We start from the raw sequence: 24,362 nt of genomic DNA on the forward strand, positions 1-24,362 counted from the left end.
TCTTTGTGTAGTCTGCAAATTCAGCTACCATGCCTTCGCTCCCTCATCTAAGTCAATGATGTAAATTGTAAAAGGTTGAGGCCCCTGCAGGACTCCACTAGTCACACCTGCCAATCAGACAAAGACCCATTTATGCATATTCTCTGTTTTCTGCCAGCCAGCCAATCCTCTATTCAGGCTAATATGTTACCCCCTACACCATGAGCTTTTATTTTCCGCAGTAACCTTTGATGTGGCACCTTATCAAATGCCTTCTGGAAATCCAAGTACATCACGTCTACAGGCTCCTCTTTATCCACAGCACATGCTACTCCTTCAAAGAACTCTAATAAATTGGTTAATCATGATTTCCCTTTCACAAAACCATGCAGGCTCTTCCTGATTACCTTGTGCATTTCTAAGTGCCCAGCTATAATCTCTTTAATGATCAACTCTAACACCTTCCCTACAACAGATGTCAAGCTAACTGGCCTATAGTTTCCTGTTTTCTGCCTCCCTCCTTTCTTGAATAGAGGGGTTTTACTTGCTACTTTCCAATCTGGTGGATACACAGAAGTACTTTTTGTTGAAACATTACTTATTCTTATATCTTTCAATTCTTTTGTGCTCTTTCTTTGATTTATAAATTATTCTTCTCATCACATTATAAAACAGTCAAATATTTTATTCAGAACTTGGTGATTTGGAAACACTCAGCTTAGGTAAATTTAATAACACTTGCAAACAATAGACATATGAGTGGCAATCGATTGTCACATCATCAAGCATTATGAGCAGTATCACGTGATTATGTCTCCAGGATGCAGTGCTGCTGTCAGTAAACACAAATTGCTCGAAAATAAAGTCACTCTCAGAAATGAGCATTACTATCAAAGGCAGGGTTTATTGGCCATTGCTAATTGCCCTTGGAGAAAGCGGTTGTGGTGAGCTTTCTTCTTGAACCACTACAGACCGACCGCATGATGAAGATGCCCTCACAATGGTGTTAGGGAGGAAGTTCCAGGATTTTGATCCAGAGACGATGAAGGAATGGTGGTACATTTCTAAGTCAGGAAGGTGTATGACTTTGGGAGGACCTTCCTTGCAGGTAATGGTCTTCCCATTTGCCTGCTGCCCCTGTCCTTTTGGATGACAAACTTTGAAGGTTTGGGAGATGCTGTCAAAAAAGCCTTAATGGATGGACAAGTGCCTTTCTGGCTAGGGACAGTGCAAGTGCTCAGTCAGATCAAACAAGCCACCAAATCACCCACTCTGCAAACAGGAAATTAAAATGTTAATTACCACCTTCTAGTAATTCTGATCTTCCTCCAGCTGTTGCTCTGAAACTCCACTACAACATTACAAGGATCAATTCTAAAGCACTGGGTTATCAAGTGCACCATGGAACCACTTCAAGTAAAATATAAATGGGGGAGATGATAAATCTCCATTTAGGGAGGATGAATACAGAACTGCAAGGTTATACCCATCAGGAGAGGATGAATAGGCTGGGTCTTTTCTCCCTTGCAGACAGAAGGGCTGAGGTAATGGAGGTCTTTAAAACTATGAATGGATTTGATAGAACAGACACAGAGAGACTGTTTCCACGTGTGGGGGAAGAGCAAAACTAAAAGCCCTAAATAAGATAGTCACCCAAGAAATCAAATAAGGAATTGAGAAGACCTTTACCAAGAGTGTGGTGAGTGTGTGGAACTCACTGTATTAGGGAGTGGCTGAGGAAAACAGTATAAATACATTTAAGGGGAGGCTAGATAAGCATTTGAGGGAGAAGGGAATGGAGCATTATGTCGATAGAGTTAGACGAAGAAAGACGGGAAGAGGCTCGAGTGGAGCCAATTTGGACTGGTTAGACTGCACCAGTTTCTGAGTTGTACATTCTTTGTCGAAAGTCAAAGCTTTTTAACTGCAAAAGATTGCTAAATTTTCAAAAAGCCAGAATATGACAGTTTCATGGTATTTTATTTGCCTCATTTTATGACAATATCTTCCCTCCTGTTTATTTTTCAAAGATAATAGAATAAGACGGAGTGTACTTACTGTATTGGCTTTCCTTTATTGGAAAATCTTGAACAAAATGAGATCCCGATTCAGGCAAACGCATGGATATGACTTTCTTCTGCGTCCTGCACGATCTTCGGACCAGAAAGATCTGTTATAATAAACAGATACTGTGGTGTTAAACATGATAGAACATAAGAAATAGAAACAGAAGTAGACCAGCCCGTCGAGCCTATTCTGCTATTCAGTATGATCACAAATGATCTTCAGCCTCAACTCCACTTTCCCACTCGCTCTTATATCCCTCAATTCCCTGAGACACCAAAAATCTGTCTATCTCAGCATTAAACATATTCAGCAATGGAGCACCTGCAACCCTCTAGGGTAGAGAATTCCAAAAATTCACAACCATTTAGGTGAAGAAATATCAGTCCTAAATGATCGATCCCTTTTCCTGAGACTGTGCCACCATGTTCTAGATTCCAAAGCCATGGAAACAACCTCTCAGTGTCTACCCTGTCTAACCCCTTCAGAATCTTGTATGTTTCAATGAGATCACATCTCATTCTTATAAACTCCAAAGAGTTTATGCCAAATTTACTCAGTCTCACATCATTTTTATGAAAGTATAATAATTTTTCTAATATTATTCTGGTTTATTGTCAAGTAGGTTTATGGGTGCAAGTGTGTATGATTCTGTCTATATGAGTTAATTACTTTTGCAGTCAGGTAGACTGCAAGCTTGAAATTATCAAAAGAAGCTAGGTGTAGAAATTAACTTGAAATGCTAATGAGTAAACATGGATGCTGTCTTAGCATGTATGGTGTGAAGGGAATTTGCATTTTTAGATAAGTGAAGGGATTGTTTGGATTTCAAAGGGATGTTAGTCTGTTTACAACTAGCCAGATAAGCAAGGCTAAGGAGTGTGTTTATTTTTCCCAAAGGTTACTGACAATATTGGCAACATGAAAGTTTTTATATTATGAGAAAGGTACAGTTCCAAACACATGTATAAAGGAGGATGAAAGGCTATGATGGGGGTCATGTAAGATCTAACAGAATTGTGTGAAACAGCCTTGAAGAAGTCTCCAGCCATTTGTACAAATCTGTTGTGTCCAGTAACTGAAGTTGGAGAAATCCATTTGGAATTCCACTGTCAAGTGAGTACTGTGTTAACTTGCTGGATTTTAAAAAAAATGTAAAATCTACTTTGGACTGTTGTCTTAAAGGGGGTGTGTAACTGGGAGTCAGGTTAATTAGGAATTTTAGGATTTGTTATAGCAGTAATTGTAGTCTTATGTATGTGCTTGAAATCTTTCCTTTTGTTAATTAATATTAGGAATTTTTAAATTAAATTACAAAGGTCTTAATGGGCTCATTACTTCTGAATTCGGTGCACACATCTTCTCCTAATAAACACAAATTGAAAAACCGTTGTGATAGCTGGCCAAGTTTCCCTTAAAGATTTGGTCCGTATGGCATAAACATCTGCCACATCATAACAATCATAGGTCTACTTCTCATTCCAGGAATCAGTCTAGTGAATTTTTGCTATACCGCTTCCAGAGCAAGTATATCCTTCCTTAAATGTGGAGACCAAACTACGTACAGTATTCTAGGTGTGATCTCACCAACACCCTGTACAGTTGTAGCAATACTTCCTTATTTTTGTTCACCAATCCCAATGCAATAAAAAGTCAACATGCCATTTGCCTTCCTAATTGCTTACCATACCTGCACACTAACTTTGTGTTCCTTGTAACAAATACACCCAAGTCCCTCTGAACATCAACATATACAAATTTCACTCCATTTAAAAATATTTTGCTTTTCTATTTTCACTACCAAAGTAAATAACCTCACACTTCCCTACAGTATACTCCACCTACTACCTTGTTGCCCATGCACTTAACTTGTCAATGTTCTCTTTGCAACTTCTGTGTTCTCCTCACAGCTTGCATTCCCATCTAGCTTTCTATCAAACTTAGATAAACTACTCTGTCTCTTTGTCTAAGTTATTAATATAGATTGTAAATAGTGTTGGCCCTGGCACTGATCCTTGTGGCACTCCACTAATCACAATCTGCCAACTTGAAAAGGCCCCATTTATCCCCACTCTGCTTCCTGTCCATTAACCAATCCTTTATCCATACTAATGTATTACCCCCAACACCATAAACCCCTACCTTACTTATTAATTTTTTGTGTGGCACCTTCTTGAAATCCTTTTGAAAATCCAAGTATATACTACATCTACTGGTTCCCCTTTATCTAGCCCACTAGTTACATCTTCAAAAAGCTCTAATAACATTTGCCAAAGGGCAAATGATCTCTCTCTCATAAAACCATGCTATCTCACACTCTCCTTTCTTGGATAGTGGTGTTACATTTGCTAACTTCCTATCTGCTGGGGCCATCCTAGAATTTAGGGAATTTTGGAAAATCATAACCAGCGTATCAACTGTCTCTGCAGCTATCTCTTTTAGAAGCTTAGGATGTAGACCATCAGGTCCTGGAGATTTTTTGTTATTCACTCACGGGATGTGGGCTTCGTTGGCTGGGCCAGCATTTATTGAAACAAGTTGTTTAAAAATACAAAGCAAGCCATTGTCTGTAAGTCATTATTATAAGTTAAGAAATCCAGAAGGTAAACTGATGTCTAAGTTAAGATCAGCAGTCCTATTAAGGATAAAAGTCATCACTGAGAGTTACAATGCAAAAGTGAGTTGCTAATCTTTTTTAAAAAAAGATCCCTAGTTGTCCTTGAGAAGTGGTGATGAGCTGCCTCCTTGAATCGCTTCAGTCCACTTTGTCAAAGTTTAGTCCCTTAAGTTTCTCTGCTGATATTAATTACCTTAATAGCCTCATTCTTATCATCTCCTTGGTTACCCTCTATTTCTGGTACGTAGAGATTTGCACAACTATTTCCATTGGTTCAAGAACAAGTAAACCAACTCACCCCCCCTGGCGGCATTCCGTAGGGATCGTTCCCTCCGGGACACCCTGATCCACTCCTCCATCACCCCCTACTCCTCAACCCCCACCTATGGCACCTCCCAATGCCCACGCAGAAGATGCAACACCTGCCCCTTGACTTCCTCTCTCCTCACCGCCCAAGGGCCCAAACACTCCTTTCAAGTGAAGCAGCATTTCACTTGCATTTCCTCTAACTTAGTCTACTGCATTCGTTGCTCCCAATGGGGTCTCCTCTACATTGGAGAGACCAAACGCAAACTGGGCGACCGCTTTGCAGAACACCTGCGGTCTGTCCGCAAGAAAGACCCAAACCTCCCTGTCCCTCGCCATTTTAACACTCCATCCTGCTCTCTTGCCCACATGTCTGTCCTTGGCTTGCTGCATTGTTCCAGTGAAGCCCAACGCAAACTGGAGGAACAGCAACTCATCTTCCAACTAGGCACTTTACAGCCTTCCGGGCTGAATACTGAATTCAACAACTTTAGATCTTAAACTCCCTCCCCCATCCCCACCCCCATTTCCATTTCTTTCCCCTCCCTTTTGTTTTTGCCAATAATTTATATAGATTTTTCTTTTCCCACCTATTTCCATTATTTTTAAATCTATAACTATAATACCCTGTCAGTCTTTCCATCCCACCCCCACTAGAGCTGTACTTTGAGTGTCCTGCCATCCATTCTTAATTAGCACATTCTCTTAGATAATATCACCACCTTTAACACCTCCCTGTTCCTTTGTCTGTAACATCTTTTGATTATCTGCTCCTATCACTGCTTGCTTGTCCCTACAACCAACACCCCCCCCTCCCCAACTTCTCTTCCCCCACCCCCAACCTTAAACCAGCTTATATTTCACCCCTCTCCTAACTTCACTCAGTTCTGCTGAAGGGTCATGAGGACTTGAAACGTCGACTCTTTTCTTCTCCACCGATGCTGCCAGACCTGCTGAGTTTTTCCAGGTAATTTTGTTTTTGTTTTTGTTTTGGATTTCCAGCATCCGCAGTAGATTTTTGTTTTTAACACTTGAGAACAGTCAGCTTAACATTAGTGATAGCTAGGCTTTCAGAGGCCTTAATGCAAGATAAAATTAATCACCTAGAAAGACAAAGACTAATTAAGGGCTACCAGCAAGAGTTTGTGAAAAGGCAAATAAGGCCTTAACAAACGTGTAAGTCCTTTGAGGTGATAACTGTTTTCATGAAAAGAATTCAGTGCAGATAAAAGCAAAAAACTACGGATGCTGGAAATCCAAAACGAAAACAAAAATACCTGGAAAAACTCAGCAGGTCTGGTAGCATCTGCGGAGAGGAACACAGTTAACGTTTTGAGTCAGTGCAGGTTGTGTATGGATGTTCAAAAGGCATCTAACGGGTTGAAGCACGAGCGCTTGTTGATAAAATTAAGATGCATAGTATTGACAGGAATGTGGAAGCGTGGACAGAAAACAGAGCAGCAGGAGAGGAGATTGGGCAGATAGCGATTGGATGAAACTTAGTGTGGATAAGTGCATGATGAATAAGGAAAAGAAAAAAAACACCAAATGGCAAAAGCTTCAAAAAGATCAGCGAGGCTTAAGGTTTTAGATGCATAAACCATTATTTTATTAGTCTTTCCATTCCTAAAGAAGCTGGAATCAATCTTTAACTTTTGAGGAGAGACAAGAGAAACTGAGACTCTCAATAGGGAACGTTTGCTTAAAATTATGAGTGGCTTTTATAAGCTAAACAGTGAAAAACCACTTACACTGGTTGGCAGGTTCATAATTGGAAGACATAAACTTAACATCGCCATCAAATGAACAAAGGAAAAAAACATTGGGAGAAATAGTTCTTTGCAGAGCGTGGTTGGGACATGGAATATCCTACTGTGTACATTAATCGCTTTTGAAAAGGAAGTTTGAAAAAGAAAAATTAACAATGGTATGGGGCAATGTGTGGTAAAAGGACTGAGTGGATGATGGACTGAATGTGCTCCATTTATGCTAGATAATTCCATAAATTAAAAAAGATGTGGCAATACTCATGTTATCATCCAAATTCTGCTTTTTAGTGTCTTCTCTGGTGTACTCCTAACATAGCATGCACATGACAAGGGGTCACAAACTGAACTGAACTACAATGACCGATAAGGTGATGCCGCAGGGCATTGTATGGGACATTTAGATCAGTTGATGTTAACTCACAACACAGACAAAGAGACAGGAAGAATCACGTGCTGACAGTCCATATTTAGTTTGGTGGAAAGCCCCGGATTAACTATTAATAATTTCAAGTGCCGTGACTGGAACTATTGATAAAGCAGAGAAGTGATAAGGCCAAGATATATGATTAGAATTAATTATTTTTGTCTGACAAAAAAAAGAGATTTGTTTGCTGCCCTTACTTTATCCAAAATCAAGTTCCTCTTGCCCATCATTCCTGCCCTTGGCAACCTACGTTGGCTTTTAGTTCCCCCAATTTAAAATTCTCATTCTCTTGTTTAAATCCCTTCATGGTTTGCCCCTCCCTATCTCTGCAACCTCTTTCAGCCCTGCAATTTATCCTCCTGAACTCCCCATTCCGCTGACTCTGACCTATTGTGTATTCCCTCTCTTTTCGTTGCACCACTGACGATTGGTTTTTCAACCATCTAGGCCCCACTGCCTGCAATTCCCTCCTTAAATTCCTCCACATCACTTAAGACCCTCCTTAACCCTCTTTGACAAAGCTATTGTTTGCTTCCCCTAATACCTCCTCTATGGTCTGAGCATCAATTTTTGTCTGATTCTGCTTCTGTGAAGCACTTTGGAACGTTTTTCTGTGGCAGAAGTGCTTTAGAAATTCAAGTTGCAATTGTTTTATTGCTTAACTTCTTATAGTGGGCTTGTAGGAAGCTTAGAAATAGCATTCACCATCTGCACATACATCTGGACATGCTCATTTTAAAAAAGATTAGCAACTCACTTTTGCATTGTAATTCACAGTGATGACTTTTATCCTTAATAGGACTGCTGATCTTAACTTAAGACATCCGTTTACATTCTGGATATCTTAACTTATCATAATGACTTACAGACAATGGCTTGCTTTGTATTTTTAAACAACTTGTTTCATGCCAACTTCTTCGATCTAGTATATAAGGGCATAACAGGGAATGACATTTACTTGATATATATCTAGGGTAGCGAGGTGTGTGTGTGGAGAAGCTGGCAGAGAGAACTTTGTGGAACCATTCTACAAGACGTCAATAGTTGTAGTCCAATTAAGGTAAAAGCAGGCAGTACATGGGCTGCAGGAGGAGCAGATTTGATCAGTCAGTAGTATTTTGCTGTTCTATAATTGCATATGAGGATAGTAACAGAATCAATTAACTGTTACAACATTATGCATCATGCAAGTAAATAGAATGATGATTGAATACTTTGGTCCAGTGGTTTTCAAACTTTTTTGGTTGAAGGGCCCCTTTTCAAATGGATTAGTCATCATGGAACTCCCGCATCTAAATTGTAATACTATAAACCTCTTGCATATTTTCATTTCTGAACGTGAAGTGTTAAAGAGATTTGCCTGGAATTTTGTCAGGGCTGCCTGATACAGTGAGCATTGATGTGATTATCGATGTGAAAATTCTTATCTTCCCTTCAGCCAAAAGGTAACCCTACAGGTTCAGCAACATGCCAGTCGAGTACCTCACCGCACATCACCTCCCTGCTCTTTCTGGAGTGGAATTGGCTTGGTGGCTCTTTATTCGGACTTTCAGGGGTAACCCTCCACCACCCTCCTACTCACTGCACAGCTGCTGAGTGTTTCAGCGTTTAATTCCTCCCCCTCTGCTGTTTACCGGCCTGTCCACACTGGAATATTACTGACGGGTGGGTGGCAATTTTGCCATCGAGGCACTGCCAGTAACTGGGACTGTGGCTTTAGTCTGGATCCAGTCACAGGCCCAGCTGCTGAACTCAGTGTACAAAGTTCAGTTTTATCATCATCCTAGGCCCCTGAACAAAGCTGATGTGGTGGCTCCTTCCTACCTTCTGCCAGCCCCAGCCCCAAGAATCCATTCCTGGTTCTCTGTGACCTCTCGGCTGTGAATCTATTCCTGGTTCTCTGTGACCTCTCGGCTGTGAATCCATTCCTGGTTCTCTGTGACCTCTTGGCTGTGAATCCATTCCTGGTTCTGTGTGACCTCTCGGCTGTGAATCCATTCCTGGTTCTCTGTGACCCCTTGGCTGTGAATCCATTCCTAGTTCTCTGTGACCCCTCGGCTGTGAATCCATTCCTGGTTCTGCTTGACCCCTTGGCTGTGAATCCATTCCTGGTTCTGTGTGACCTCTCGGCTGTGAATCCATTCCTGGTTCTCTGTGACCCCTTGGCTGTGAATCCATTCCTGGTTCTGTGTGACCCCTCGGCTGTGAATCCATTCCAGGTTCTATGTGACCTCTCAGCTGTGAATCCATTCCTGCTTTTGTGTGACCTCTCATCTCCTTTCTTGGGATTCTCAGACAGTCCAAGACTCCACTAATCCCATTACCTTCCCATTTCCAAAGCTGCTCTGGCTCCAATGCCTGCGTGGCAATCACTTACCAACGTCTCACTGTGTGAATATACCAGGTCACGGAAAGTGAGCTCTTCACTGTTAAGAGTTGAGCGGGCACAGGCGATCAAAATAATGCCCATCAGTACGTGTCCATTCCTTGCCCCTACAGCAACCAGTCCCATCACTTTATTTTGTGGATCCTAGAAAGTCACTAAGAACCCAAAGTTTGAGACCAATTGCTTTAGTCTGTAATGTGCATCCTGTCCCAATCATACAGTGCAGTCATTCATTCGAAATTTAAGGAACAGTGTTTGGGTTTATTTTTGGATGAACGTTTTGTGTTTACTTTTTCTGCTGACAGGAGTTTTGAATTTGATTTTATAATTTTACAAAATGCAAGTGTATTTTTAATTAAAAAATAATAATCTTAAATCCTCTGCCAGATTTTCCTTGGATAATTACAATATGACTGAATTTTATGCTGGGGGTGGGATCCACCCTTAGGTAAAAATTGATGGTGAGCCTGCCTCCACCCGGCCATTTAACAGCTATCGGAGTTTAACTGGCTTGAGGCGGGCCTTCTGGTCCCTTCCAAGAGGATTTCCAGCCTCAGAGCTGCTGGCCAATTAAGGGGTGGGACTGCAGACAGTTCTGAAGAGATGTCGTCAATGCAGCCCAAACTTGAAAGGTAACCCCAGGGTCTCACTGGGCCCAGGGGCGTGAGGGTGGAGGTTAGGTGGTCAGGGATCATCAGGGCTAGGGAGAGAGCAGAAACCCCAAGGTGGGGGGCTTCCAATGGACATAGAGTGCCAATGGAGGCACCTTCCCTCTAACCCTGCTGCCCAGTCACCAGGACACTTGGCATTGACTCCCCCCGCTGCAGGAAACATCCCAGTGGCAGCAGGAAGAGGCTCTTAAGTAGCCACTTAATTGGCCACTTAAGGGCCTCAATTCAATTTATTGGCTACTTAAGGGCTTCAATTGGCCCATGGCCAAACAGGTTACCCAATGCTTTCCCCGCCGCTGGTAAAATCACAGCAGGGGTGGGCACAGCATCACTGCCACGGTGTCCAATTTTACGACATCCTGTTGCCCCCACCTTCCTGGGGTTGGGTGGGGGGGTGTGGGTGGGGGGGTGGGAGGAGATGGCAGAGCTGAACTTCCAGCAATAATGGGGCAGCAAATTTTACAGGGAGAATCTAGGTTTGTGGAATTAGCTGCTGTCCAAAAGACATAGTAATGGGCACATTCCAACCTGCCTCAGCATCCTGCAGAAAGTGGCAAGGAAGAAAACAATGGAAGCAAATTGCCCACCATTTCCACTCACTATCCGCCCTACCCACCACACTACGGTGAGATGGGCTGGGGTGCGGGGAGCATTGAAACTAGCCAATCACGGGTTTTTCACCTCTACCTCCCGTTGGCTGCTTATGGAGTTTAACATAAGAACATGAGAACTAGGAGCAGGAGTAGGCAATTCAGCCCCTCGAGCCTGCCCCGCCATTCATTACGATCATGGCCGATCTCATTTCGGCCTCAACTCCAATTTCCCGCCCTCTCCCCATAACCTTTCAACCTGTTACTAATTAAAAATCTGTCTATCTCCTCCTTAAATTTATTCAGCGTCCCGGCATCCACTGCACTCTGGGGTAGTGAATTCCACAGATTCACGACCCTTTGAGAAAAGTAATTCCTCCTCATCTCTGATTTAAATCTACCACCCCTTAGCCTAAAACTATGGCCTCTCATTCTCGAATGCCCCACAAGGGAAACATCCACTCCACGTCTACTTTGTCTATCCCCTTTAGCATCTTAAAAACCTCAATTAGATCTCCTCTCATCCTTCTAAACTCCAAAGAGTATAGGCCTAAATTGCTCAATCTCTCCTCATAAAACAAGCCCCACATCTCTGGAATCAATCTAGTGAACCTCCTCTGAACCGCCTCCAATGCAACTGCATCCTTCCTCAAGGGGGACCAAAGCTGTGCACAGTTCAACTGGCAAAGGTCTTAGAACAAGTCACCGTTGTCAGCCAAGGACGAAGCACATTGGCAAAGGCTCCAAAAATAGGAAAACAGAAGCAAAATATAATTTATCAAAGGATTACAAGTATTTTTAAAATTATACATCGATAGAAGTGATTTTGAGGCAAATCTTTTTTATTACCTGTAATTCTGCAATGTACCATGTGGGGGAGATCAGTAAGAGCAATTGATTCAAAAGGCCTTAGAATTATCAATGGTTTTCATTCTCCTGTCAACAAAGTCACAAGTGAGAAAAGACCATACGTCCTATCGTAAGGGAAGGTTCACTAGGTTGATTCCTGGGATGAAGGGTCGTCTTATGAGGAAGAGTTGAGCAGATTGGGCTTATACTCATTGGAATTTAGAAGAATGAGAGGTGATCTTATTGAAACATATAAGATCATGAGGGGGCTTGACAGGGTGGACGCTGAAAGGATGTTTGCCCTCCTGGGGGAATGTAGAACCAAGGGACGCAGCTTCAAAATTACGGGTCTCCATTTAAGATGGAGTCGAGGAGGAAGTTCTACTTTCAGGGCGTTGTTATCTTTAGAATTTTCTACGCCAGAGAGCAGAGGGGACTGGGCCATTGAATATATTCATGGCTGAGTTAGACAGTTTTTGATCGACAATGCAGATAAAGATTATGGGGGTTGGGGGGCTGGCAGGAAAGTGGAGTTAAGGCTTAATCAGCTCAGCCATGATCTTATTAAATGGCAGAGCAGGCTCAACGGGCCGAATGGCCTCCTTCTGCTTCTATTTCCTATGTTCTTATGTCACTGCCCTATTAAGAGTTTCCTGAATTTTTATTTTATCATGGATATCTCCCCATTCTTTCTGAGTATTCACTTAAAGGATCAACAAGTCCTTTTCTTTAACTACGTATTGATAGCTCTATAACTTTCAATCCCATCTCTCAATCGCAGCCAATTAGGCTCCTCTTAAGAGTTGCCAACCGACTCTTAATCAATGGTCTTCTCTGGAACGCTCCACATGTCCACCATTTTGTGGGGAAGAAAATGGGTTTTTAATCTTGCTTGACATTTGTGAACTTTGCTCTTGTGTCTTATGCTGACTGACCAATTTAAACGGCTTGTTCAATCGACCTGTATACTTAAAACAATTTTGTAGACACGATTCATATATCTCTCTCCTCAGTAATCTTTTCTGCAAAAAAAAAATTGGATGACTTCCGATTGGACCTCTTCTTGCTACCTTTAAGAGGATTGTTTTACAATTATTATCTCTAATCTCAATCTAAATTGTATCTATATTCCTTCATACGGTTGCCATCATCAATGTATCTGCACTCGTCCTTCACCTTTCACTATCTCTGACCGTTGAGCCGTTTCCTGATGCTTATTACTTGCTATTATGGTTTTACTGACTCTCTTCATTATGTTTATAATATTGCGTATTCTTTATTTAGCTGAAACATTAGTGAAACTGAATATATTTTAAACTAACACGGAAGTGTAGAAATTTTTTTTTAAAAAAAGCAATTTTAAAAAGGTATCCCAAAACAGCGACGACTCCCCTGGCATCCTGCTGACACCATGGTTAAATACCAGTTTACCACAAAGGAAAAGCTGACAAGCTCTTCCTATTTTTGAATTTCAGATGCTAAATTTCAGACTGACCGTGGAACTCAATGGCACATTTCTGCAATAAACATGTGAACGGTGGGGAGGTTCAACATTCCACTGCCAGTTTTCCCAAGGACTTACCAACGACAATTCCTACAAGCTAAGACACACAACAGCACTCTCCTTTAGTATTTATTTGAAAAACGAGTCAGCAATTAAGAAAACAATAATCTTCAGAAGCAAAGCGGCTGATCTCCTGATCAGGGCTGTCATGCTTGTTACATCTCTGCTCAATACCAGCAACAACTTCCACGTAAAAAGTTAACAGAGTTTAAGAAAAACACAATGCTCTTCGCAAATATAAAAATGCACACTGAGCTCGGTAGGGAGGTGTTAAAGGCCATGGTTAAAATAAGCAGTCTGCGGGATGCTTTTGAAAGCGTGGAAGCAAGTCGGACCTGAAGGGGTTCAGGAAGAACATTCTAGACAATTGAAGACTGCAAACTGCAGGTGGAAGAGAAGGTGCAAAGGCGGCAGGAGCTTAAAGAAACAGGCAGCTAAATTCGAGGGATTTGTAGATAAGGACAAGGATTAGAACTGAATCACCCGAGGGGTAGGGAGCCAATGGAGGCTGCCGAGGACAGGGGGATGGCGGGATGACTTTGTGTGGCAATAGGACGCAGATGTACTGTCGGTTAAGTCAGAAAGATTAGAGTATTGTCAGGGTTAGTATATTGTGATGATGGTCACAAGGGATGTCTGGAATACCTCTGACTAGGGCTGTCTCAGCCCTGTGCACAAGACAGAAACCAGACTAATGGGATTTGTTTAGTGAGTGATGAGAGAGAGAGACACACAGCCGTATGGGAATGATGTATAGGAGGATCATATAGAGGAAAGGGAGATTATAGTTAAGTGTATTGTTGAAGTGAAGGGAGGTTACAGGTTGGACACTGCTGGAAAGAACAACAATGTTAGTATGGGCTTTTCGAGGAGATGGTGATAGCCATCTGTTTTGAGTTCCGACCAGCAGATGGACAAACCCTGCAGAAAAAGTAGCTGTGGGCAATGCCAACCTTGTGCTGCTAAAGAGAGTAGTTAAGTTGCGATGAATTGTGTGGAGGCATGAGAGGTTGGTCTCACCGAAGAGATGAATCCGACATTTCTAGGCCTAGTCTGAAGTCCCCTTCACCACCACTGCTAAAAGGTACACACGGGCTGAAGATTAGACAGTCAAGTCAAGCTCCAATACCTCATTTTAAGAACATGCTACTAACTAAACCCAAACACGAAGGCCCCGCTAGCCTGTGGAGAATTTTACATTTTCTCTTCAAATTTTTTTTAAAAAATGTACTGGTGGCATATTTTTCAGACGAAAGTGGGATAATTCAGCCGCCAGACCTTTCACGTCACAATTGTAAGTTATGTCACTTGTCTTTTGAAAAGTTTCAGGTCAATAACTTACCCCTGCATCCTCCGGTTGTAGAATGCGCAGAGCATCCTCATCACTCAGGGTGAGATGTAGCCAGACTGGATGGGTGTGTAGAAGCCGATCAAAAATACTGAGGTTGCATAAGAAGCTTTCATAGCCAGAATCCCTCATCCAGTACTTAGCAGCTTCTTCTCTCTGAAAGCCATAGTCCATGTCCTCTTGCGCACTGCTCAATAAGATACATCTAATGAGAAATATGTAGGCCACTAAACTACATGCTGAAAATAGGCAGTTATATAAGTATGCAAAAAGCAAATTATAGCACTTCATCTTAAACATAATTTTATAAATATTTTTCATCACCAGGCTGCAGACTAACTTCAAAAGACTCAACCACAACCTATTTGTACGTGGTGACAGATAGAGACAAAACTAGAACAGGAGTGCAGTGTTTCTCTAGAACAGTACAAAGTAGCATAAAAGCCAATTTCCCCAGTGAGTTTTATGAGAATATGCAATCAAAATAACTCACGCACACAGTACTTGGCAGAGAGGAACTTATAATTCATTTCATTTAGTGTATTTTTTGCATCCAATAAAACTAAGTTTGAACTCTGGGACGTGGTGGGAGTTAACGGTGCATAATCTATTTGGGGACAATTTGTTAAATATTCTGCATATTTTCAGACTGCGTGGGAATGAAGGAGCGGGTTAGTCTACACAAATATTTGAAAACATGTCATTAAAACGAAAGCAAAATGCTGCAGATGCTGGAAATCTGAAACAAAAACAGAAAATGCTGGAAAAACAGGTCTAACAGCATCTGTGGAGAGAGAAACAGTTAACATTTCGAGTCCGTATGACTCAAGAAGAGCCATACGGACTTGAAACGTTAACTTAGAAAACACATCATTGTGAGCAAGTCACTTTGTGGGATATTACCTGTTTGGATAAAGTTTGAATAAGGAACTCTAACCTCTTTTTGAAATTCGCCACAAACAAGTTGAATATTCAATTTTATTTAACAGGCTCCTGGTGGATATTCTGTTCACAAGCAGCCAAGGAACTGAAGTGGGGTCAGTGAGGGACCGGGAGTCTGTCAATTGTGGTTTATTGCACGTTATTTTAAAAAATTTAATTAGTTTGTTTTCTAACTTATCAGAGAAAACTCTGTGCGCAGGACATATAGCAAACACACTAAATATCTCGCCGGCCAGGAGAATTGACAACCATTCCCAGTTAAGATGATGCATATATCCTGCTGTATACAACCAGAGGCAAAAGATCTCATTGCTGTGAATGCTGGGCTGTGATGAATTAGCTGGTATCTACCAGAGGCCTACAATTGAGCTCCGGTATCCCTGAGCTAAAGAGGGAAAAACAGTCAGAATTTACACTCTTGACTGCTGCCCAGTTCCTCCTTGCAGAAAGTGCATCTACGTGGAATTTGAAGCCTGTAACCATATATATGCTCGGGTCTGATGCCTTTGACATCCGAATAGCCATTAACACATGCTATGGGCTCACACATGCTGAGCAGCCACTTGGGGTGGTACTGGAGGGCTTTTGGTAACTTTGAACCAGAACCTAAGCAGGAGTCCCCAGTGAAAAAACCTGAGGGAGGAAAATAAATGCTAAATAAAGTGGCGGCAGCACAGTGGTAACAAATACCAGGTGCTTTATGAGCTTGTGCCCCAGTTCGAGCTGGTATTAAAGTCTGATTTGCACTGGCGAGTAGGATTTTTCTTTTCTCAGTTAAGATGGCAATGGGTACATTTCCTGTAACCATTGATTCTGGCAGCTAATGTACGAGGCAGTTTGGTCAAACTGTTTTGCCTAAACAGTAAAAAGTCCAACCCAGCACTGCAGGTTAAACCGGTAAAGCATGTAAAGATAATTAGACAAGAGGCAGCTCCACAGGGCTGCCTCAGTTACACTGTCAATTACAGTATAAAGAGGAGGTGAACTGTCAACATTAATTATAGCTAGGAATTTCCCTTGGACAGGAAAGAGATTTTGGGTGTACCCTACTGGCTGAATATTTACATCCGAATTGTGAGACAATTTTCTTCCTTTGTTTGCATTTCTGTTTGGGCATCATCGGGGAAACCTTGACTTAATAGATCCACTACAATACTTTCCATTGGTCTCACCAATTCTGCGAGCTGTCCCCATGTCACAAACAATAAGAGGCTCCAACTTTACGGAAGTAAAAACCGTCTAAATATAGTAGCAGTGCCTTTACTTAGTAAAAGCGCTTCACACGTTCAAATACTTTTGAGGTGCACTGACTTGTGTAAGTGAATGTAACACTGATACTACGGCAGCAACACCCCAGAAACAGCAATGAGATGAATGAGTAATTAACTTGGTTGTCTGGGGCTTGTAGAAAGGAGGAAGAATGTTGGCTAGCCGGCCAAGGGAGCAATATCTTCTCTTTTAGAAACTTTGTCATACAATCATTATCGTTCACCCAAAACTCTAGAACGGGCAGGTAGGATCTCAGTTTAACATCTAATCCAAGGAACTGCACCCACAACTCAGCAGTCCTTCAGTACCGCGTTGGAGCGCTGGCCCAGTATGCTCGCACTGTTACAGGACTTAAATACACAACTTCCTAATCCAGGAATATCAACTGACTTTGTGGAGGGATTTCTATTTTGCTGCATCGGCTCCTTTTTGATTGGAACAAATCCCCCTGTAAGTATTTTATTCAAGCCATATTTCTTTACTCCTTTGTGGTAATAAAATTGAGACTGTTTGATTAATTTCAAATGCAGCAAGTTGCTAGTTAATTAGTCATTTTAAAATCAATTTCCGTTTTCATTGTTTCTTTGTTGCTGTCGGTGAGATGAGGATTTTTTTTTAAAAAACGTAGCAAGTTATGATCTGGAATGTTCTAACTGAATGCAGGTTTAATAATAATTTTCGAAAAGAAGAACTGCATAAAATGTCTGAAGGAGAAAAAGTACTGCAGGGCAATGGGCAGGGAGTGGGACTAATGGATAGCTCTCCTGGTGGCATTTTCTGCCTTATGCTATTTCCAGTTCCCAACCCTGTTCTGCCTATCAGGGTGCCTGCCTGTGAGGCCTTCCCAGAGGCGACCAATTAAGAGGCTGCGTCTGGGTCCCTGTGCTGCAGGCCCAATCAGAGCCTTGGAACAACAGACACTGCCCCTGTGGGAGGGGGAAACACGAGGGTGCCTCCATCTTGATGCGCCCTCTGAAGTGTTTACAATTTAATGAAATAAACGGTGGTAGCCCCTTCACAGGATGGCTGGCGACAGCAGCTATGCTCACAGATGGCCGCAGCTCTGGTAAGCGGGGTTAGTGCAGGAGGCCTAGCAGGCCCAAGGGCCCGTCTGCCGCTGGCAGCCGTATCCCCAATTAAGTTAATTATCCAGACTGGCTACCGGCCGTTACCAGGTGGGTGGCCTCTGTCAATGAGGATCTGCTTCTGGCAAGATTGCCCAGAGGTCGGAGTGCACAGCTAGCCCAATGCCAACATCTATGACATTCCTCCCAGTTCTGTCTTCTAGCCCCCTCCCGCGGAACCGGGAAAATTCTCCCTTTCAACAGCCAGCGCAGGCGCAACAGGCTGAACGGCCTCTTCTATGCAGCATTTATACATGATCGTACGATTCTATGACCTACTTACAGGCCTCAAATTGAATACGAGGATTGAGAGACCAGGAAAAGCAAGAGACAACATGACAGAAACTTATTTTTTGTTATGAAGACACCTGCATCAATTGAACATTGAAACAATACAGTAAAGCAATCCAAAATTTTTACCTGGGAGGTTCCAAAGTAAATATTCTGGTCAGAGATACTGATACACGCAATGTTGGTTACAGAAATGTACAAGAAAATTTTATATGAAATAATTCATTACCACTTGTTTTTATTTTTCCAGAAAGCGAATAAGGTTTGATTAATTTGAACAATGCAACCCAAGAAAAAAAAACTTAAAATTCTAACTGTGTAAGAAACCCCTTGAAAGGAGTGCCAGTATGGAAAGGATCAGGAGAGATGGTGGTGTCGCGTAGTGATCCAGAGGCCCAGGCTAATGCTCTGGGGATATGGGTTCAAATCCCACCATGGCCATTGGTGGAATTTAAATCCAATTAATAAAACCTGCGATTGAAAGCTAGCATCAGTCTGGCGACCACAAAACTATCGTTGATTGTCGTAGAAATCTATCTGGTTCACCAATACCTTTTAGGGAAGGAAATCTGCCATTCTCACCTGGTCTGGCCTGTGCGTGACTCCAGACCCACAACCATGTGGCTGACTCTGAAATGGCCTGGCTAGCAATTCAGTTCAAGGGCAATTAGGGATGGGCAACAAATGCTGGCCTTGTCAGCCACGCCCTCATCCCATGAAAAGAATTTAAAAAAGGGGGGGCCCAACTAAAAGAATCTCTGACTATGCAGCCCAACAATTCCACATAAATTTACGATGATAAATTTAGGATACGTTATAGGTGCAGAAGGGAAAACGAGTGGGGGCTGGTGGCAGGAAATCATGGCAGGAAAAGATGCGCCACTAAAAAAAAAGATCGGAAAACTTACTGCAGCCACTGGGCATATTGAGCATCTTCATCTGGATCAGGGATTGAATGACCCATCTTCAGCTCTCCAATCTCTAAGGCAAGCGTGTCAATCAACTGTGATGAGCAGACAAAAGCCTATTGTTAGACAGCAGAGAAAACGAGTGAAGAGCAAGATTAACCAATCTGCAGAAACGTGACATCATTAAGAACACAATTTATTCAGGACAGGATTTCCCTTGTACTGCTGTGGACATTAATACTCCCATCAAAGGAATGCACGCTGTCCGTATGTCAAACTGAAAATGACAGATACACGCATTTCGTGCACCTTCTGAATAACATTTAGCTCCAGGAAAAATCAGAGACTGGAATGGAAAATGAATAGCTTTACTTTGGATTTGCCTGCAAACCTCACCTGTGTCTACACTAAAAGCTGAGTTTCCTGGAACTTCGCATTCCAACAAAAACATTCAGCAAGCTCATTCAAAGACATATCCATCTCATGAGTATTACTGCAGGTTTTGGTAAAAAGAACCAGTTGTACAAACAGCAGCAAAGCCTTTCCACTCCTCAGGTGTAATTTTCTTGAGCTGGTAAAAATAAATTAAGCACTGTGATTGGGAATCCAACTCTATCCCAAAAAATAGGCAGCATTATAAGATTGGCATACCCCTGATTACCCATCGAGAAAGTGGCTATCATTTCTCTTCATAGCATCAGACCAGCTCTTGAATTACACCAGAGTTAATGCCCCCATTTACTTTTCCAGATGTGCATTCTATACATTGATCACTCTGGGTGAAGATGGATCTCCTGGCAGTCTTAAATTTGTCCCCATTTCCCCTTGTCCTACTCTTGTGTCTTAACTTGAAGGATTTCATGAATCCATCTTACTCCGTGCTATTTTCTTTAATGTACCTCAGCGTGCTTCCCTCTTGTCGCCTCCTCTCAAGGCTGAGAAGCCCAAGTTTCTCCAGTCTCTTCTCATAACATGTGCAAGCTGTGGTTCAGTTGGCAGCACTCCACTCTGAGTCAAAAGCTTGTGGCTTCAAGTCCAAATCCAGGATTTGAGCACAAAATCTAGGCTGGCCCTCTGGTGTGGTGAGGGAGTGCTGAACTGTTTGAGGTGCCACCTTTCAGATGAGATATTAAATCAGGACCCTGTCTGCCCTCTCAAGTGGGCGTAGCGATTCCATGGCACTATGTTGAAGAGTAGTAGGGGGCGGGGGGTTAGGGCAGTAAGGGTAGGGAAGTGTCCTGGCCTGGTCATTATCACATTGCTGTTTGTGGGAGCTTACTGTGGGCATGTTGGCTGCCGCATTTCCTACACTATAACAGTGACGACACTTCAAAGGTACTTCATTAGCTGTAAAGAGCTTTGGGACAGCCTGAGGTCATGAAAGGCGCTATATAAATGCAAATCATTCTTTTTTTAAAAGCTTACTTTGACACAGACAGTCTCATAGTCTACCAGACTTGAATATTCCCTCATGCTTTGGTTAAAATGGGATACAATACTCAAGGTGCATACTCAATTAGTGCAAGGTACTGTTTTAACACCGCATTCGCTGCTCCCAATGCAGTTTCCTCTACATTGGAGAGACCATACACAGACTGGGTGACCGCTTTGCAGAACACCTTCAGTCTGTCCGCAAGCATGACCCAGACCTCCCTGTCGCTTGCCATTTCAACACTCCACCCTGCTCTCATGCCCACATGTCTGTCCTTGGCCTGCTGCAATGTTCCAGTGAAGCTCAACGCAAACTAGAGGAACAGCACCTCATCTTCCAATTAGGCACTTTACAGCCTTCCGGACTTAACATTGAGTTCAACAACTTCAGATCATGAACTCTCTCCTCCATCCCCACCACCTTTCCGATCCCACGTTTTTTCTAATAATTTTTTAAATATATTTTTCTTTTCCCACCTATTTCTATTACTATTTTAAAAAATTTTCCCATCCACTGTTTTATCTCCACCTTTTAGCCCATTTCGATCCCTTCCACCCCACCCCACCCCCACTATCTGTCACTTGCTCGTCCTGCTTTCTACCCTTAATGTCACCATTAGCACATCCTTTAGCTAATATCACCACCGTCAACAGCCCTTTGTCCTTTTGTCTATGACACCTTTGGCAGTCTCTTCCACCTATCACTGGCCCCCTATCCAGCTCTACCTGTCCCACCCCCCTCAACCAGCTTATATTTCACCTCATTTCTATTTTTCTTTAGTTCTGATGAAGAGTCATACAGACTCGAAACATTAACTTGTCTTCCTCTCCGCAGATGCTGTCAGACCTGCTGAGTTTTTCCAGCTATTTTTGTTTTTGTTTCAGATTTCCAGCATCCGCAGTACTTTGCTTTTACCTTACTGTTTTAACGCAACTTCTTTGACCAGGTGTCTACAGTTTGACTACACAGTTCATCTTTTATTTGCTTTGCTGACTGTTGCTCCGCAGTCATTTCTGTTTAGTGATTTCGGTTTCCACCAGTTCACAAAGGGGTTTACACACCACGCATGCAATAAATTTAAGCTGTATTTACACTATGACTGCAGCATTGGTGCTTTCTGGGGTTAAGTGGAGTGCATCTTCCTGCAGAGCCAGGTCATGCTCCGAACTCCAGGTTTACACTTCTCCTTTAGCACTGGTGCAAAGCAAAATTGCTTTACACAAACGCGATAGATGTGTAAACATAGCTTTCTTTTTTCAAAAAACAGTATTTTTGTGACATCCTAAAGACTGGGATCATGCCTACATTTGCCCAAGGAAATTATTTTGTAATAGAACCCCAGTGTCTTTTGTGGGATGAGGCTAGCACAGAACGATTGCCATATTTGCTTAGCTAACAAACGTGCACCACAAAAATCAGCATTTGAAATATTTCAATCAGTTGATAAAGTACCACATAATTGCATCTTTTAAATTGTATTTTTATAACTACTAATGGCACCAACCATATAAAAAATAGTCGTTTGGTAGTACAGAACCTGAGTATTGCTGAAAAAAAGAGATGTGCCAAAGCTTTTCGTCTTGCACTCATCAGGACACTTCACAAGAACACCAATACAAGGGGAAAACAACAATTTATACTGTATGTGAAGAGAGTGCTGATTGGTTGGCAAGTAAACTCTGATTGGTAGAGGTGATGCCATGGAGAACGCACCAGTGATGGTGACAGACCATTAACTGCCAAGCATTGTTTGAAATTTAAGCCAGGCCCTTGACCCCAAGTAGTCAAGGCGTTGCCCTGAGGAATGAGTCAGCGAACGGCTGTGACTTAATCTGCTTAGCTGAAACAGAGCAATGTGTGTACATGTTCTTTCTGTCTGCAAAGAACAGGGCCCTGTGATTAATAGATGTAGTTTCTAGTACAGGCAAATGTGTGATAGTGCGAGCCCGACTGATGATCTTAAATTGGTTGTCAGTGTAATTCTTAGCACATGATCCCCTAAGCCCTAAACTAGACCCCAGCCACACAACAAAACTGGAGTGGCTGCCCGAAGGATCATTTAAAGGCTCTGATTTACAATTAAGTTGCCTGCTGGTGGTCAGTAAAGAGGCTGCATAACACTTTAGTGAATGGGGCTTCAATTAACAACCTCTCCTAATGAAGACCAGCTGAACAGGAGTAAACAAAGTCATTACTGAGGAATGCGTGCACTATTTAAAGCTACGTTCAGCCTTTCTGTTAATTTGTGGCTGATGGTTTGAAGAGAACGTTGAAGACATTCTGGACCACTTTGACAAGACTTTGCTAACACTCTATCAACATGCATCCTGAAACTTCAATCAGGACTTCACCTTACTGGACGTATTATGAAGGACACTAGGAGAAAGGGCGTCCTTGGGTCATGGGTATCTTGTTAGGGGTCCAGCCATTGTCTTCACGGGGAGTGGGAGGTGGACATGGAGCCAGGCAGAGCAGCAGCAGCTGCTGCAGGAAGGAGGGACAGGGGGGGTGAGGTGGATTCCTTCACCCTCTATGGATATGGGATTTCTCTCTTCCTCTGGGTCTCCTCCACCAGGACCTCCAAAGCCGTGTCTGAGAACCTGTGTGCCCTCTCCTTTGGTCCCGAGCCACACATGCCGCTGTGCGTCAGCCAGCTCACTCCGCACTTTCAGTGGGGCTGTGCATACTGCTCCATGAAAATGGCTTCCAATCAGCCCCCGAGAGCTAAACCTGCAGGCGTCTGCTTCAAGTTCAAAATCACGGTAACCTCAGTTATATCCATGGCTGCACGCCAAAACCGGACGTTCAAAACAGGCATGTTTTATTAGCACAACACCACTTGGCTCCTTTATCCATTGTTCCTCCAAAATAACATCCTGCCTGACACTGAGCATTCTTCAATCTGATTGGTTGAAGAGCCATGCTATTTCTCATTATGCTCACAGATGCCACAGGTCCCCTGTAGAGGGCGCCACACCGGGTCAGACACCAGGTTGGAGCAGTGGGTCACGTGGCCATGTTTGAATCACCCCTCATTCACCTATGCATGCACCAGCCAGCATGGTGCTTTCTGGGGACAAATCAGAACTGCACGTCCACAAAGCGCGTACCGAGACTCCGGAATTCCCTCCCTAAGCCTCCCCGCCTCTTAAGACAGCATGTCACGGTCTTAAATCAGAAAAAAAAAATGGTCACAGGAACCCAAATGGTGATAAATTTCATGGTATAAGGGTGTTGAAACAGTTCTCTGTTAATTAACAACAGTGATTTCTCCAACCTTCCTGCAGCATTAGTGACTAGCTTTGCACCGTCCATTCAGGTTCTCAAAGGTGAGCAAAAACAGACTCCACTATTCTGCCTTGTTGAAATCAGAGTCAGAGGAAATTTAAACAGTCAAAAGGGCAACCAAAAGGGCAAGAGTCCAGACATCACCCCGGCACTTTTTTCCAAACCAACATCAATAAAACTTCACCTAGACTCTTATCATGCTGTCAAATTTGGTGTAATAGAGCACTCACTCATCATGTGAAAATGACATACAGAGCTAACTTGTTTTTGAAAATGAGATGCGTCAAAAACAGGTCATTATTTTTAAACCCAGCATCTCACTCTAAATAAAAGGAAATACTCAGCAGGCCCAACTCCTGTGACCCTGCGCAAACTATCCAAGTGGTACTCCTACAACCATCAACAGAGATAGCTTTTACAGCAGCCGCGTGCAATTTCACTGAAAGAAAATAAAATCAGATGTTCCAACTTGCATCAGCCAGGCTGCCCGCAGATTTCCTAAAACACTAAACACAGAGACCACAAAGCGACATTCCACAGA

The 24,362-nt window shown here is 42.6% G+C and overlaps 1 protein-coding gene across 9 annotated transcripts in view; it reads right to left on the bottom strand.

The window, feature by feature from the left end:
- The window catches only part of LOC144689463 (ras and Rab interactor 2-like), a 152,565-nt gene that overhangs the window by 29,193 nt on the left and 99,010 nt on the right, over positions 1–24,362 (bottom strand). For 4 of the 9 annotated variants that reach the window (XM_078556569.1, XM_078556568.1, XM_078556570.1 and 1 more), the window contains 3 exons: positions 19,102–19,196; positions 14,562–14,754; positions 2,038–2,149 (listed from right to left, as the gene is read on the bottom strand). In XM_078556569.1, the coding sequence (XP_078412695.1) occupies positions 2,038–2,149; positions 14,562–14,754; positions 19,102–19,196 (400 nt within the window). Of the gene's footprint in view, positions 1–2,037; positions 2,150–14,561; positions 14,758–19,101; positions 19,218–24,362 lie in introns of all 9 variants that reach the window. The other 5 variants (XM_078556567.1, XM_078556566.1, XM_078556565.1 and 2 more) reach the window with 5 other exon arrangements.

The sequence above is a fragment of the Cetorhinus maximus genome, chromosome 14 (genome assembly GCF_964194155.1).
Source record: "Cetorhinus maximus chromosome 14, sCetMax3.hap1.1, whole genome shotgun sequence".
Taxonomy (NCBI): Eukaryota; Metazoa; Chordata; class Chondrichthyes; order Lamniformes; family Cetorhinidae; genus Cetorhinus; species Cetorhinus maximus.